General features: G+C 37.8%; 1 protein-coding gene across 1 annotated transcript in view; it reads left to right on the forward strand.

Moving 5' to 3' along the window:
• Positions 1-9000: 9000 nt before the first annotated feature.
• LOC124289962 (ras GTPase-activating protein 1-like) overlaps positions 9001-18828 on the forward strand; it is a 71568-nt gene continuing 61740 nt past the window's right edge. Inside the window, exon 1 of the mRNA XM_046726631.1 lies at positions 9001-9170. Within this exon, the coding sequence (XP_046582587.1) occupies positions 9007-9170 (164 nt within the window). The 5' untranslated portion in view covers positions 9001-9006. The remainder of the gene's footprint in view (positions 9171-18828) is intronic.

Below are 18828 nucleotides of genomic sequence, written 5' to 3' on the forward strand. Positions count from 1 at the left end.
GGCGGCCTGTCACCAGTATTATGCATCTCTGTTACAGCGGCCTGTCACCAGTATTATGCATGCATGTTACGGCGGCCTTTCACCAGTGTTATGCATCTATGATAGGGCGGTTTGTCACCAGTGTTATGCATCTATGATAGGGCGGTTTGTCACCAGTGCCATGCATCTATGATAGGGCGGTTTGTCACCAGTGTCATGCATCTATGATAGGGCGGTTTTGTCACCAGTGTCATGCATCTATGATAGGGCGTTTTGTCACCAGTGTCATGCATCTATGATAGGGCGTTTTGTCACCAGTGTCATGCATCTATGATAGGGCGGTTTGTCACCAGTGTCATGCATCTATGATAGGGCGGTTTGTCACCAGTGTCATGCATCTATAACCTGTCACATGTATTAGTAAGGTCAGCCTGAGTATTGTCCATTTATAACATGGCGGCCTGTGAATCCCTGGCCCCTGCATTCAAAGAGATTAGATATTAAAAAATGAAATATTTGATTACTGTATGGTACAACAAGTAAAGAAACATTCATGTTGCACATTACCGAATATTCTTCAGTGGATGTACTTTTATCGCAGAAATTACGAATGAGTGCCGTCTGAGGTCAGTTGTGCATTGTAAATAGTAGCGCGGACAACAGTATTGTGATGTGTAACCACATGCGGTTCACAAGCCGGAACGCTGTTAAAACATGTTAATGCAACATGTTCTACAAACTTGTATTTGAATCTTTGAACCAAATGGTCGGTTAGGAACAAACTTTGAGACCAATAGGTTCAAGTTCACGAAGCCATATACCATTCATTCAGGATATATTTCCTATTCCATTTATCTTATAGATATCTACTCCAGAAAAAAGTGTTCCTTTAAAGGTTGCGCCAACTTGCGGCTCGCTGCATCTAAACAAACATCACGCGTTGTTACATATTTTCTAGACACGGATGTAAACTTGTTTGTGAAAAAATATGAACTGATTTTACATAATGAAAAAACAACATAAGGTGAAGCTATACTAGAAACACTCCTATTCAGAAGACCCTTTCACTCATGGGCAACGTATGTGTCACTGCGTTGGTCGCTCGTGAGGTTCCCATCCTCCACGCGTTGAACAACGGTGTTTACCCCGAGACTAGGCTAACGCTTAGTCTCTGAATATATGTAATAATTTCAATTGAAAAGGCGCCTCAGCGAGATGGGAGATTCCTCAGGAAATGTAGACTTGCTTCATTTAAAGATAAGATAAGATAAGATAAGATAAGATAAGATAAGATAAGATAAGATAAGATAAGATAAGATAAGATAAGATAAGATAAGATAAGATAAGATAAGATAAGATAAGATAATTCTTTATTGTCCCAAGGGAAATTTGTTTTGCATCATACGTTCTCCAGTTTTTAATTCATAGCCATACATAACATTGCAATTGGTAATCATGAAATAATCATGATATAAATACATCAATTTAGTACACAAACATAGATATTGAATAAAATTTTGACAATTAAAAGACAAGTCATTCACAGAATTTGTTGTTAATACATCTAATACTAGCTGGAACAAATGAGTGGCAAACCCTGTTTGTTCTAAAAGTCGACATACACAGCCTGCGTCCAGAAGGTAATGATGAATATTCAGAAAAGAGTATGTGAGTAGGATCACTTAAAATTTTGTTTGCCTTTTTTGAAATTTACTGCTCATAAAAACTGCCGATACTTTCGATAGGAAGCCCAATAATTTTAGACGCAGTGTTTACGATTTTTTAAAGTTTGTTTTTATTCTGAACAGACAGGTTCCCGAACCAACTCAGGAACCTGCCTGTTCAGAATAAAAACAAACTTTGAAAAATCGCAAACACTGCGTCTAAAATACTAGTTAGCGTTACTGGAAGTGCTATGCAACGGGGAAATAATGTGGTTCGGGGATTGTGAGATCCCGACTACACAACGGTGTGCACCCCGATACTTGAATTGACTAACGCTCAGTCTCTGAAGATTTTGATAGAAACAAATAATTTCATTTAAATTGAAAAGGAACCTCAGTGAGATGACCGGGATTCACAGAAGGAACCTGGGTAAAATCTAGACTTTCACGGCTGAGCTGAAGGTGAAATAATGTGGTCCTGGGAATGTGAGTGAGTGAGTTAGTTTTACGCCGCACTCAGCAATAGCCTATTCCAGCTGTATGACGGCGGTCCCCGGGACTGTGAGACTGCTATTCCTTCAATAATTGCTCTCAACTGACATTCTGTCTTCCTTAGGATAATTGTGTGATGTACGATGGGGGTTATAAATGTTTTATTGTTGATGATTCGAATGCCCTAACAATCATAATACTCAACAGGTGTGTCCTGGATGTGTTATAGTGTCGGTTTCATTTTCAAAGGAATGGAACGATCTCCCAGTCAATCTCAGACAGTCTTCATCTCTTGCCTCCTTCCAAACTGAGCTAAAGACCTACATATTTAATAGTGCCTTTCTAGAATGACTCTTAATACCCACATATATGTGCGCTTAGAGCATGCATTGAGCATGGATTAATGCGCTATATAAATTCACTATTATTATTATTATTATTATTATTATTATTATCGGTATTGGGTTAAAACTGATTATATCACTTATTTACTGTTATGAATTTCCACGAACTGGATCATTGAGGTTATACAAGGAATGTACCAGCCAGTTAAATGGGTTACTGTTGTTATTTGTTTGTTTGTTGTTTACATCACACTCAGCAATATTCCAGCTATATGGCGGCGGGCTGTAAATAATCGAGTCTGGACCAGACAATCCAGTGATCAACAGCATGAGCATCGATCTACACAACTGGGATAGGATGATATGTGTCAACCAAGTCAGCGAGCCTGACCACCCGATCCCGTCAGTCGCCTCTTTATTGTTGTTAATATATCAGTATTGTTGTTAATATATCAGTATTGTTGTTAATATATCAGTGTTGTTCTAGCAAATAAAGACAACTGTAAAAGACATTAATATACGATATACAACGACGTTTTCAAAGCCACAAAATTATTCTACACTGACATCGCATCAAAACCAGATGTAGAAATTGGTGAGGGGCCTGTAATAAAAGCATAAATTGTCGAACGAATGTACTTTATTTGTTATCACCTTAAATGACCTTTATCGGCATGAATCGAAACGAAAATGTCCGGAATCTATGAACAATTGACCATATGGACAACTGTTTCTACCTGACTGTTCCCTTAGCAAAGAAAGCGCATCTAACTTCACAACTGTTTCAATTGGGCTTGTCACAATGGGTCGACTGGACCTTGTCGAATGGTAAGGCGAACAGCCAAACAGTAGTTAAGTGCATGGTCAGTTATATAGCTCCTTAGGTCGAGATTCGCATGTCATCGCTTTCTTGTACATCATTATTCTATTCTCACTGATGTATTTGCCAAATTCAACTGAAAACCTGTAGCGTACCATTGACAATGGTACTGGATCGGGTCTGAACGATAGCTGAACTCGTCTACAACCCGTTGAGTGGGAGTGTCCCCCGTTCTAAACGCGTATAGGGGTGAACTCCTGGGTAGTCGTGCAGAACAGTGGCGGATTTGGGGTTTTGAAAAATACTGCAAATAATACCCAAATCACGAAGTGACCTCTTGAGAATGCAGTCAACATGTACGCCTGAAAATATCTTGGTGTCTGCAAAAAATATTTTAGACTATTACAGCAATGCATTGATAAAACTTTGTTTAAAGTTGAATTTCCTTTGAATAATTTGCAAATGACCTTGATCTTTGTTGTTGTTGTTTTATGCCGCACTCAGCAATATTCCAGCTATATATGGCAGTCTTCAGCAACCCATGCTTGTCGTTAGACGCTCGGGATCGGGTGGTCAGGCTCGCTGACTTGGTTGACACAATCATGTTATCTATATCACAATTGCGTATAGATCGATGCTCATGCCGTTAATCACTGGCTTGTCTGGTCCAGACTCGATTACTGACAGACAGCCGCCATACAGCGGGAATATTGCTGTGTGCGGCGTAAAACAACACCACCATTGAACCTACGACATGGTTGGGTTCCTAAACTAAATTCGCTGACTTTGAGTGCGCGCGCACACACACACACACACACACACACACACACACACACACACACACACACACACCGCGTTTGTGCGGATCTATCGCCATCCATTTGTGTATAGATCGTTTAGTTAAGAGTCAAATCGGGTTTCAATCGACTTGCAGAAATAACAATAAAGAATTGGTAGGTGTCATGAGTGGTGCTCGATAGGCCAGTCATCCATGATTATGTTTACATCACGTTTTAATCGGTTGCATGCGATGGTAGCGTAGCGATCGGCAAAGCAGGCGGGTGGGGTGCACCGAAGTGTCAGCCTTGTCATGATGTATTGTACTGTGAAGCTTTTTCGAGTCGGGGGTCATTTAACACGGCCAATGTCCCATTTGTATGTAAGTACAATCCCAGTATACCCCTATGAAAGCAAATCTTCTAATTTTACATCACGTAAACTACAAAAAACAACAACAAAACATATCTGAGCGTAAACGTTACGTAACTTAGACAGCATAAAAAGCTTCAAACAAATCCTTTGTCCGACATTACAACACACTTCAATGTGGAGTCATTTCATCAAATTGATGTCAACATTGGTGCACAGTCGGTTGTACCGTTAGTCTCATTACCTGTCCCGTTAAATCCCATGGATGTCTATAGTTTGGCATGAAATGCATGTGGACCCGGTTTTTTGTAAATATCTCTTCATCCAATGACCCAATCGATCTCAAACTGTGCAAGTGGATGTTTTGTCAGACAACCTAATCACATTGTAAATCACCGATTTTATGCATTTGTATAAAGAATCTGTCCATGTAACTGTCAACAAAATAAACAGCAGAACGCAGACTGCTTGCAGAGGGAGGGAGCCAATGACCTGTAACAGCGGCAGTGTTGGGTCATAAAGGTCAACGTTCGTCAATGTAGGTCAGCTATGCACGTGACAGGTATGAAGAGGTGTCACGGGTCGTGAATAGGGTAAGGTGGGTGCCAACTGTTAACCATCATACGGAGTTTGTTTCTCTGAGTTGTTCAACATTAACCACAAAACCCATTAGTGAGAATTATTCTGTAGGTTAAAATCTTTAAATTTGTAATGTTAATGTCATATTTTGTTTATGCAGTACCTAAGTGGAAATGCATTTAAAGAACACAGAAAGTATATTTACAATAAATCATTAATCGGACCACCTTTGCTTAGAACTCAACAACTGTTAAAGCCCCGTTCCCTCGGACACAAGCACACACAATCATGCACACTCATTGAAGAAAAGATAGAATGAAGACAAAAGTGTTATGTTTTGATATCGTTCACATTCCAAATTAAGCAATGCACTTCTAATAGCTTTAAGCATATACATGTAGATAGTTAATATTTATATTTTCATGATAATTTTATGTGAAATGAGTGTTTCATGTTACACTATAAGTCGTTGGAATTAGCCAGTGCTGTCATTGTTAAAAGAAGTTATATTTCATTGAGCATATCTGGCTGGATACTATTATTATCTGTAAATATAATAACAGAATTAAACTTCATCAAGTTCACTCCATTCTTCAACAGAGGAGTCATCAGTGTCCAGACGAATGACAACTGGATTAACTGTTTGCTCCTTCAAGCCATCTTTGAGCCAGTACTCTTTTCCACCTTCTTGACATGTTCAACACATGCATGCCAGCGTGCAATGTCAATGTCACATATAGCAGTGTTGACAATGTGCTTGACATCATTCAACTTGAATGATTGATTTTTCCGGGCCACTGTACTTTCAAGGTCTCCCCAGATAAGTTCGATTGGGTTGAGATCACAGTGGTACGGTGGTAATCTCAAGACCTTATGGCCGTGTTGGCGTAGCATGTTGTCAATGTTATATGTGGGTGGAGGTTTGTTAGGTTTAATCAAAGAGTACAACTGTGGTTTAGTGGCCTTAATTGAAAATTGTATATTGTTATTTGTTAGCCATTGCTGCATATCTGACTTCTTTGTATTGGAAGTTGGGCACCTATTGTTTGGATCTCGAACACTGTGATAGGGAGCATTGTCCATGACAACAAGACTTTTGTAAGGCAGAGCTGGCAACAATTGTTCCTCAACATACTGTGTGAAAACCGTTGAGTTCATTTCTGTATGATAGTCCCTACGATCTGTGCTATTTGACCGAAATAGCATATCACACCCAGGTAGGAATCCACGGTGGGAACCAGCATGAAGAACGATTAAACGTTCACCTTTGCCTGTTGGTATTTTCCTACCATCACTGGGGTCAGTGGGTAGCCACTGTCTGGGAGCAGTATGGTTTGCATTGACCCAGGTCTCATCCAGATATATAGGTTCGAACCCATCCTCTCTTGCCGGCTTAATTTCTCTCAAATAGTTACACCTTATTTTCACAATATCAGATCTCTCACACATTACAAGTTTCTGGTTTGCTACCTTCTTGTACTTGTATCCAAATTTGAGCAGTAGTTTGCTTAGCATAAACCTAGAAACATGAATGTTGTGATCCTCTGCAAGGATGTGTTTTAACTTTCTTGTGGGCAGGTGTTCATTTCTAGCAAATAGCCGGCGAATGACATCTCTGATGACCCTGATGTCAAAAGAATATAACTTTGGATGCCTACCTTTTTGTACAAGGTTTTGTTTATTGGTTGTTGGTTTATTTTTCACAATTTTTAGCACGATGTTCTTTTTCATGCCATGAGCAAAAGTTGTACGTTTCATGTAATCCGACACCTTATAAATCGGTTTGCTACGTTTGCTCTCTTTTTAAAAAAAAATCAACACATTTCTAATTAAACGTTTAGCATCATCTGAATAAGCTTTCATAATGACAGCTAGAAGTAGTCAATGTGAATGATCCAAACGGTCTATCACTGTGCAGTGCACAGGTAACTATCATGAACTGCACGTGCATTTACCTTTATGACCCAACACTGCCGCTGTTACAGGTCATTGGCTCCCTCCCTCTGCAAGCAGTCTGCGTTCTGCTGTGTATTTTGTTGACAGTTACATAGACAGATTCTTTAATACAAATGCATAAAATCGGTGATTTACAATGTGATTAGGTTGTCTGACAAAACATCCACTTGCACAGTTTGAGATCGATTGGATCATTGGATGAAGAGATATTTACAAAAACCCGGGTCCACATGCATTTCATGCCAAACTATAGTGGTTAAAGCGTTCGCTCGTCACCCCGAAGACCCGGGTTCCATTCCCCACGTGGGTACAATGTGTGAAGCCCATTTCTGGTGTGCCCCGCCGTGATATTGCTGGAATATTACTAAAAGCGGCGTTAAGCCATACTCGCTCACTCACTCTCAGAAGTATCACCAATACATGGACAGAATGAGGATTTTAGTGCTCTTCGTTTGGTTTGGTTAAGATAATAAGCACTGAAGGATTATCTCCCATCGATTGGGTCTCGACTCAATGGTGTTGGTGGGAATATATTGTTCATGAAGTATATGTCTTTAGGCAACACGCACACACGCACGCACGACCTGCTCGTCAAACGACTCAATAAAATAATAATTCTAACAGACTCACTGAGCAATAAAATACAAAACCACCAAAAACCAACGTAACCTAAAAAACGAAATACTAAAAAGCACTCAGGTTCTACACGACTCAGGCAAAAAGGTAGTCCGCATTTCCCTGCATATGTAGGTGTGACTGGCAACGACAAGCAGCAAAGCGGCCCTTCAACTCCCAAAAGTTAACTTAAACATATCATTATCTAAAATAGAAATAAAAACCAAAAAGTGTTCCAATCATGACATAGTAAGTACCCAAATCCCAATTTAAACTGAGACACTTGCTACAAAAACCATGACAAACTAAACAACTATCATAAATTAAATTCCCACCTGCATGGAAAACATACAAACCAAGAAACACACATACCAAACGGGCAAATGTACACACTTCAAACAACACAGAATAATAAATCACATGTAGTTCATTGGACACCACTATATATAACACACACCTAACACTACAATCACTCCTAAACCCATTAAATAACATCGAAACCTTCAAAACCTTGGGTACATGTATAATCAAGATCTTCTAGGTCGCATATAATCCCACTAATTCCAATATACGTCCCTACATCCCCCCCAAAAAACAAAACAACAACACATAACATATTCATATAAAATATTGTATGCAACACTAACGCCACCTCCAGGTTGCCATGTGTTTCTGTCATAATCACTCCTCTTTCCATCAAACACTAAATGGCCTGGCGGGCCCGTGTGCGAAATACGCAAATACAAATCATTAGCATCATCAACCACACACGCACCCTCGCACGCACGCACGTACATGTACATACAAATGTATGTATTGATGAAATAATGTATGTATCCATGTATCGTTACACAAGGTGAAACTCCGTTTCGAAAATCTGCTACTTTCAGTAACTTGCAAAACTAGAAAACATATACAATGTATTTGTTGTCACAAACACGGAAGTGGTGGTGACGATGTATTTTATGGAGAAGCATGTACAGTGTGCATGACACCCTCTAGAATTTATGTACAAAGTAAGTTGACCCCCCACCCCCCTCGCATGTTATGTACAAAATCGATGACATCCCACCCTCCAATAATTTTTAATATTTAAATGTACAAAATTGCCCTGACGTCAATGCATGACTCACAATGCTATGACATCGCAGTGCCATGTTCAGAGATGTACATTTTTGATTGAAAACTAATGAAGACTATGGTGACGTTTTAGCCTGCACCCGATTTTTTATGATAAATAGAATCTCACCCTCGTGTCGACGCTAGAATGGCGCTGTGACGCTACTGCAAAACTTGAAATAACCTATATTCAAACCCGCCGCTATTCCTACTCGTCAGCAAGGTGCGTTCAATATTAACCAATCAGTGCCCTTCGTATATTATTCTCGGAGATGCGGAGGAAAATAAAATGGCCGACAATAACATGTCTGCCGATGGCTACATAGGAACAACGGGTGTTTCTGGGGATGATAGTGGAACTTTGGATGTTGGGGAGGATTTCGATCCAACGTCTGCAGATGTGGAATGCGTCGAAGAACAGGTCGACCAACTGACCGCCCCAGATGAGAATCTGTAAGTGTCGCAGTGAGCTTCCGCGGAAAAGATTTGCAAACTTCAGTCGACATTATTTTAAAAATTATCCGGGTAGTTGAGGCAAAGATAATAATTATCAGAAAATTCAGTTCCTGATATGGACATTGAATTTTTGTGTTATATGACTTCTGATTTAATTAGCACACAGTGTCGCTGTGATGCGCCTATGTTGGTGGTCACTGACACTGCACAGCTCTTTAAATGAGTTGCAGGAGGTGAAATAAACGATAGAAGTATCATCTGTATATTCTCATGCGAGGTAGTTTAGCGTTCGACTGCCATGACAAGTCACTGTATATTCGTAAGGAAATAACCTTTCTGTGCTTATTTGTGACATCTAGCTCATTACGGTCAGGGGCCGAAAACCCCTCAACTTGGTCATTCCTTTTCATAGATTTTATTGAAGAAACATCAAACATACCTGATCATACGCCGTGAATGTAGTAGAAGAAAGTACCAGTTACTTGCCGATTATTTTGCTTTGGTTCAAGAAGACTACACACATTAGACACTGAAGTAGAAGAAATTAATCATATCAAGACCAAATTTGCAAGTGTATTATATCTGTGATATCCCTTTCACCTGTTTACAGTTATAAATAAACATGATTAATACATTTTAATGAAATAGTTTGAGCTGTCATTATATTCATTATGGTTGTCAAAGTCACCTTGCTTGTATTGATGAGCTATCAGTCTTAAGATAGATCTACGTTTCAAACGGTATTTTGCATGCATCATTCATCATGTTTATGTCCACTGATCATGATCATTGATGATGTTGGCAATTTATCAATATGATCAACTGTATATTGACAAAATCTTACTGAATTTGCTCTAATTACTCTCAGAGTCAGAGTCTGTGATTTATACTACTCGTCCAAACCAGAGTCTGATCAAATTCTGTTTACTCAAGTGATCTTTGTTTGTAGTAGTCAGTTTGATGGCACATAAAACTAAAAACAATGACTTGTAGAGGCTTGTTAGCTAGCTAGTAGACTCAAAATGTATCGACAAACTGTTTAGGACTTCGAGTTGCTTGAAGTTTAATTTTCATTACATTTATATTATAAATATATACAGCTTAGGTAATATTTATTGATGTTTCTGAGTTTTATCAAAATGTTAAATGTGCATTACGAGTTTGCTTTTGCATAATCAGCTGATCATTTCTTAAACAATATTAAGTAATAAATGTTAATTTATGGACATATGATTCCATGTTGAAATATATTCCTGAAAGATGTCAATATTGTCATGCATCATGTAAAATATCCCTGCTTTAATATTTCATTGAGTTCGATATTATGCTACTTTGTGTGTGTATCAAGTCTAAATCCCTACCTGTTTCTGCAGATGTAGATGCAAAAGTACGCACTCTCCACTGCTATTATCATGATAATAATAATAAGGATAATTAGTTTTTTGAGGTATGATTCTTTTCTGAACTCTATAATTGGTTATGGTGTGACGTTTTGTGTTCACTCAGTTGTACCTGAGTTTGACTTAGTGGTGTGTGGACTTCTGAACATGAATCCCTGTTGGGATTGATCTTACAAGAAGGTGATGTAAGGCATCTTCTTTCACTTGCTGTATATCATTCATATATTTGTAGATTGTCTGTTTGCAAAATGTTCAATACATGCAAACTGTAAAGTATGTTTTGTGGTCACATTGAGTCATCAGTTGTAGACATGGTGAAGGGACGGACAGTTTTATGAGGTCTATTGCTTATGTCTTTTCTCAACTTACTATTTTGGCTAAAATGCAAAAGTCTTACACCTAAGTAGGCTGTGCTTAAATTCTCCCTTTGCCAGATTTACAGTCACACACTTTTTTCTTACTCCAAAGTTGTTATTTTACTTTACTTATGTCCTATTGACAGTGTGCTATTATTTTTTAGCCTACTGTATGATGTGGCTGTTAATTGAAACAGGGATTTCAACTTCGTAGTTCTTACAGTTACAGTGCAATGTTTCAGAGCGAGTACTTGCTTTGTAATCAAGCAGCATGTCACTATAACTTTCTTGATAAAAGAATTTGAAGGATATTTCTTCATGTATAGTATGGTTTGGTTAATGTTTAACGCTGCACTCAGCAACATTCCAGCTATATGGCGGCGGTCTGTAAAAAAACGAGTCTGGACCAGACAATCCAGTGATCAACAGCATGAGCATCGATCTCTGCAGTTGGGATAGGATGACATGTATCAACCAAGTCAGCGTGCCTCTCCACTTAATTCCGTTAGTCATCTCTTATGTCAAGCATGGGTTACTGAAGACCAATTCTAGCCCAGATCTTCACAGGTTCATGTTTAGTGTGATAGTGTAGTGTTAATATGTTAATTAATTAGTACACCTGGATCGCTAGGCCTACTGATTCTTTGTTTCCATCAACACTATTTTCACCTTTTCCTTGGATGTATTGAAATGGGATATATTTTGTTTTTGTTATGGTTGGGAATATTGCTGTAACTGGTTATTTTTTGAGTGTTTTGTTAAATGGCAAAGGATCTTGGTAAAGTAGTTGCCATACGGTGTGGTTGGTGCTGTTCATCTCAACATGTTCAGGAACTTGAGCATAGTTAGAGAATGAATGAACAGATGTAAACAATACTGATTGCCAGTTTATTAACGATAATGTATCTGTAATTTTGTATTTATTCAATGGTGGTTCATATTGTTAGTATAATATTCCATTGATAACAAGGCAGGGACATGAGGGAAATATATCATATTGTATGTGGTATTTCAACTTCCTTATACAATGTGCAACAGCTGATGTATGCATGGTGTATGCAATGAATGATGTGTAATCTAATCATACATGTAGTGGTTTAATATGTGTACATTTCATCAGGATCATGTATCACGTCAGTGTGTCATTTCATGAATGAGAAAATCATTCTGACAAATGCTTATAACTTTCTCTCTTGTATGTCAGCAAGCAGCCATTTTCTATTGTACAGTATTCGATTCTGCCCATTATGTAGTGGTTTGAGGACTCAGCTAGTTACTCTAACATTGTCGATAGAGCCAAATAGTTGGTTCCTGTAAGTAGGGAAGTGGGAACTATGTATTTTCTCATGAGGGCTATCTGTGAAGTATCATGTTCAAGACAGCCAGAGGAAGGGTCTTGTTTGTTATCTTAGCTGGCTGCAGTGAATCTTCACAACCTTTAGTAAGATGGATCGAGGTGTCTGGGAGGGAGGGATTGTAGACATGGCAGCTTTATATTACATCGACCAACTGTTGTTACGGTCCATGGATAATGTTGAAATTAAATCTCTGTTCATACAACATGTACAATATATAAATATATATTCTCTGGTCTCATAGGTTGTACTTATCCTGTTTAGTCATTGCTTGTGATCAAACCATGGGGTTTGAAGTGTAAATTGTAATTCCTGCATATTTAACTCCACAATATTGTAAAATACTCCAAAATATTTTCATAAGAGTCTGACTCTTAGCTGCCACAATATTTTTTAGATAAAAGTGCTGTGAATTCAAATAACTCCTCCAAATACAATAAGCAGTTTAAGTGTTCTCACCGTAAACTGCAATTATTAATAGTTCTGTCATGTTATAGCAAGACATTACCACTAAGTAGTGGAATTATTTTATTGGCAGAATATTTTCATGACTCACGAATTTAGAAAATGACTCCCCAAAACTGTTTATTTATTTATCGCCACACTCAGCAATATCCAGCTATATAGTAGTGGTCTGTAACCAGACAGTCCCATACATGCTATGGATTTTCTGTATATATACCAGATACTTGCAAGATAGGTTACTTGCTACTCTTTCAATGACCCTTTAGCAGTCAAATATTGAAACAATTGTTGTAATTAGTGTTGTAATATTTCCACAACCTTTCCTTTTGAACCTGCTCTGAAATATTTATAGTCAAGAATTTTCCGTACCATTTGACAAAAATATGTGTACCATGATATGTATGGTATCATGACCTGTGTATCGTGATACATATCATGTTGGCCCTGCTCTATTGTTTCACCCATGTGCCTTAGTCAGGTTAAACTGCATTATTTTAACATTGGTTGTAATATACAATCCTGTACTCCTGTAGCCTTTGGACACAGGAAGATCCGTGTTAGAATTGGTCTTCTGCAACCCATGCTTGTTGTAAGAGGTGACTAACGGGATCAGGTTGTCAGGCTTGCTGACTTATCTGACACGCGTCATCGTATCCCAATGTGGCAATCGATGCTCATGCTGTTGATCACTGGATCATCTAGACCAGACTTGATTATTTACAGACTGCTGCCATATAGCTGGAATATTGCTGAGTGCAGTGTTAAACAACAAACCAATCAACTGTAGCCTTGGGTATCAAGTTTACGTGTGTAGCTTCATATCTCCATCTATATTGTCAGAAACTAAGTATAGTCTAAGGTGGTGAAATAGACTAATGGTTAAAGCATGCGCTTGTCGCGCTGAAGACCTGGGTTTCGATTCCCTACATGGGTACAATGTGTGAAACCCAATTTCGGTGTCCTTCGCCGTGATATTGCTGGAATATTGCTAAAAGTGGCTTAAAAGCATACTCACTCACTCTAAGGTGTATGAGATGTGCTTCTGAGACTCACTTCCAAGTAGTGTATGGTAATTGATTGATGTATCGTGAAATCTCCACCATCCAAATACATTTTGATGTGGTGTCATGTTATGTTATTGCAATCATCGGTCAAGGCAGTATTCTTTACCATCAAAATACATTTGATCTTGTGTCCGGTTGTGTTGGTATTTAAACTGAATGTGTTTTTTGGGAATTTGGGAAACCCTGTACGTGTTTAGCTTGTCAAAGGTTTATGGTTTGCAGACTAATTATTTGCATCAGGCTTTCATGTTTCATAATTGACTGTACAGCTGTGGGGTATCTGAAATTGCTCCCAGATTTAAGACCTGTTTGTTGTGGTAATCACATGATATGATGATACATCTGCCATTAATGTGGTAACAGTTTGGGTTGTGAATGATTGATGAACACACAGGAAAATAATCAATCATGTTGTGTGGAAAATCGTAACGTTTGTTTCATTACTGAAGCAAATATTTTGACCTATCACCTCAAAATGATACGTGCTAAAGGTGTACACGTACATGTATTAAATGGGAAGATTTGACAGAATCTTCGATCAGCTGTTTTCCTCAAACATTAAGTAGTATATTATGTATACTGAGAGAAACAATTAAAGGATCACAGGAAAATTCAAGCTTTCTGTTATATTTTCCAGTTTTCATCACCAGCTTTGAATAGCGCTGTGGTGATGAAAACTGGAAAATATTGAAGGAATGCATGATTTTTCCTGTGATCCTTTATTTGTTTCTCTCAGTATATATCTATTGTTTCCTTTTCTTGCAATGATAACAACACTGTAAGTGGGTTCTTTGGGTTCAAGATTATTGCAATGATAACAACACTGTAAGTGGGTTCTTTGGGTTCAAGATTAGACATGTTCACTATTTTAGTGAAACTTTCATCATTTAATGTTTCCCTGTGTTATCCCTGTTTCCCTGTGTTATCCCTTGGGTTTTCAGATGCTTTAGAAACATTATACTTTCTGGCTAATCGCATGTATTACCGATACAACTAATTTAGCTGTAGGGCAACTTATGTTGACAACAGGTCCTCATCCGATTATTTACAATGTTTCAGTGTTACAGCCCTTGTTATAGTGCGAGAAACTGAGATAAGCATAGGTGACAGCAAACATGATATGTCAGAAAACAGTCCAATGATCAAATGTTCTGGCATCAAAACCTCAAACATAAAATGAACCAAGGACCCACATTAGTTTCTTTGAACACAGCGAAGTGAATAAAGTTTAAAAATCAGGATTCTGCTAAATTATATTCATGACCTAGTGTTGAAAGGAACTAAATTTTGGAATTTCAGCGGTCTTTATCAATAATGAAAGGTGTGCCTATGTTGTGTATTCAAGTAGCCTTGTTACACAAAGGTCCTTCCCAAATAGCAAATACCTCTAGTGATTAATAGATTGCATGAATGGATCAAAGTTTAATGTGATCTATATAAATCTTTATTTACATCCTGCTTTGAAGTTTTGACCTTTCAGCAATGATTACTGGTAAACACAATAACACCTCTTCAAGTGACATGGCAGGAACTATAACATGATTAGACTTTTAAAAGTATTCTACAGTTGCTAAGCAACCTGAGCAAGTAAATCTGTACATATCACTGTGTGAATGAAATAACAGGTGACCAGTTTTTGCTGGTAGGATAACAGGTGCTTGCTATGAGCTGATGCAGTATTGTGTACTAGAGTACTGGCACCCATCCAAGACTCCACCGCCCACTCAGCTGACTTCCTGTTGTTCAGCCTCTATCTCCTCTCTGCCTTCCCAGATAACGCAGCCAGCACATTAAACCCCCCAGTGTTATCGGGTTACTGCTGAACCAACCAGAACTAGCAGGACTCCCATCTATAAACACAGATAATGATAATACCAATGGTGTATACAAAAATAAGAGAGAAAACATGCAGGATTGGTGCTATTTCTTACAGTAAAGTGCTAGTGTTAAGGGGATCATGGTTCCTTGTCTTTTTTTGAAAGTCAACCACAGAGTTTGGGTCACTGATGCACTAAATATATTGATAGCAGTGCTGTCAGACTTTAAAGTACCATGCTGGATGAACGTCGAGGTGATGCGTAATCCAGAAATATTGTACTTGTTTTTAATGGTGCCTCAGAGCACATGCAAAGATGTTGCTCTTTGGATATGTTGGAATTTAAGTATGACAAGGAAAGGAAATACCTTTGATCAATATCAAACTGGTTCCGTTTAATTGTTGAAGTGCAATTATCAAACACTTTCAATTTATCTTAAACTGTATCATGGTGTTCAGGAACATGGAACCTCTGTTGATTGTGCCATTAGGTGTCTGTTTATTCCACTGATAGTTTGTTGTTTAATGCTGCACTCAGCAATATTCCAACTATATGGTGGCAGTCTATAAATAGTCAAGTCTGGACCAGACAATCCAGTGATCAACATCATGAGCATCGGTATACGCAATTGCGAAGCAATGACATGTGTCAATCAAGTCAGTGCACCTGACCACCCGATCCCGTTAGTCGCCTCTTATGACAAGCATGGGTTACTGAATATCAATTCTAACCTGGATCTTCAAAGGGCTTGTGCCATTGAAGCTCTGATACAAGAAATGTTAAACACTGGCAATTAATACAAAATTCCAATGTCACTTCATGCTCATTCACCCTAAGACTTGGTACCCTAAATTGCTAATTGATTCATTTCAATTGAATGAAAAACCAGGAATTCTACGTCCTTGTTTTACATGATTAGAAGTGAATAATGGGTATGTCTCTTTTAATTCAAGTGATACACTCACTTTGCTTTGTTCCTGTGGGTTATTTCTAGTATCCACTTACTTTTATTCTTAATTTCTTAAATGTACATGGATATAATCTGTAAAATGGCTCTTTACTGATAATGTACCAGATTCTTTTTTTTTTTAGTGATAAGCCAAGGGAGATAATCTGAATATTGGAAAGCTTTAGTTGATCATTTTACCTGTTACCATGTTAATATAAATTATGAATATTTTCTACAGAAACCTTGGTAAAATTACAACTTTTTTCTGTAGGGAATTCCATTTTGACATAACTTGTTTTGTATATTGCCAATCATGTTATCAGTTTACATCACTATTGAAGTCTTTCGGTTGTCAATACAGTTACTCCCTTTGATATTGACCTGGTGTTTCAGCCTTTATGAAAAAGGTTTTACATTTTATTTACTTTGTGTTATGTGTAATCAATTCTACATGGAGAGTAAAATTGTAATGAATATTGATTCGGAATGTTGATGAGTGCGTAAAGTTGAAGCATAGAGGTTGATAAACACAGCATCAGGATTTACCTTCTTTCTGATGGATTAGTAAATGTGCATAAACACAGAGATAATAGTGAATGCTTTCAGAAGGGTGCCTCAAGGTATACATCAAGATGTGAAAGTGGGGATTTTAAAATGCTAACAAGAACAATATTATATGGTGGAGGGATATAGTCAATGCCTTGTATCTGTCGCTGTCTGTCCATCCGTCCGTCCGTTCGTTGGTAATCATTTCGTTTCTGGAACATAGCTCAATAAACGTTCATTATTTTTCAACAAAACTTGGTACATATATCGAACAGAACCTAAAGTGGTGCCTTTTCGCTATTTACATTTGTTTTCTTCTTGATTTCCATGGAAACGATTTGGAGGGGAGGGGGTGCTGAAAAACCATGAAACACTTTACATCCAAACCGGGAACATGTATTAACTAAGATCGGAAGAGCTGCCTTTCACTATTTAGAAATTTTAAGAAAATTAATTTATTTCCTGTTTCCATAGCAACAAGTTTGACTTTGACTCTGTTCACAGTGTTGTGTTTGTCAGGACCATATCTTGAAAAAGTACTTGGTATTCATTAATGAAATTGTGCACAAACAAAAACTGGGTTGTCAACTGCTGCCTTTTGCTATTAGGGCTTTTTAAAATTTGAATTTTTTCCTTTAACTTTAATATTGGCGTATACCTGACACAGATGTACATGTATATACAAAGTTACGAATCCCAGTTCCATGTTATTGTTTTGATAGCTCAATTACTACTCTTGTATGCCGTCGGACAGATTAGACAGAAATTCTCTCATCAAATTGGGCTTGATGTAAGATGTTTTTTGTTTTTTTTCAAATTTGTGGGGGCTTGGTGGATTTGTCAACTTCGTATGTATGACTCTTGTTTATCAATCTCAGAACTTGATGAACATGATGGATGTCATTTCACCACGACCTTGTTACAAATCAGTTAAAGAGAGTTGACACAATTTTATTACTGATGCTTCAATAATCAGAAGTATATCACTCAAAAGAAGTTAAGGACCCAAACCAGCTGAAAGAACTGGTTGGGGGAGAAATACCTTTGAAATAATCTATAATCTGGGAAGTTTCCTGTAGTGACTAACATGCTTAGGTCTCAGTCAACCAAGATATTTTCTACGAAATCTTGCAGGTTTGTTAAATACACAGAAGTAATAATACAGGGTGTGTTTTAATGTGACAGAATGGTATCAGTTTAAATTTGGATCTGACTCAACAGGTTTTGTGCAGGAAAGAAGGATGCACTTTTTCCTGTGCTTGTGTGATGTTAAGACTTTCAATGGAGAACAGGTAATGTCAATAACCAGATTAATTAGGTTTTTCCCATTATTGTAAGCACCATTTTAAACCAAGATGCTAAGTATGTGTTTTTACCCTATTTGGTAAGGGAGTTTTCCAACAATTAAGTTCTATTAAAATCAGTTTAGAATGTTTTGTAGTAACCATTTTAAAGAGTTATGTCCCTTAGAGATGCAAGAATCCAATGATAATTGAGGCATTACCAGAGGCCCAGATAAGCTGCGTATCCGGGTAAAATACGCTTATAAAATTTCCAATTACGCATTGAAAAATAATTGTTGCGTACCAATTACGCATTTAAAATGTTAGATACGCAAAAAAGTTTAAAACAAATGCGTACGGAATATATTTATAAAAATCGCTTGCGTAATGAAAAAGACATCGATTGCTATCAAGTTGTAC

Source organism: Haliotis rubra, unplaced genomic scaffold, assembly GCF_003918875.1.
Source record: "Haliotis rubra isolate DU_JTF1 unplaced genomic scaffold, ASM391887v1 Scf112, whole genome shotgun sequence".
NCBI classification, from domain to species: domain Eukaryota; kingdom Metazoa; phylum Mollusca; class Gastropoda; order Lepetellida; family Haliotidae; genus Haliotis; species Haliotis rubra.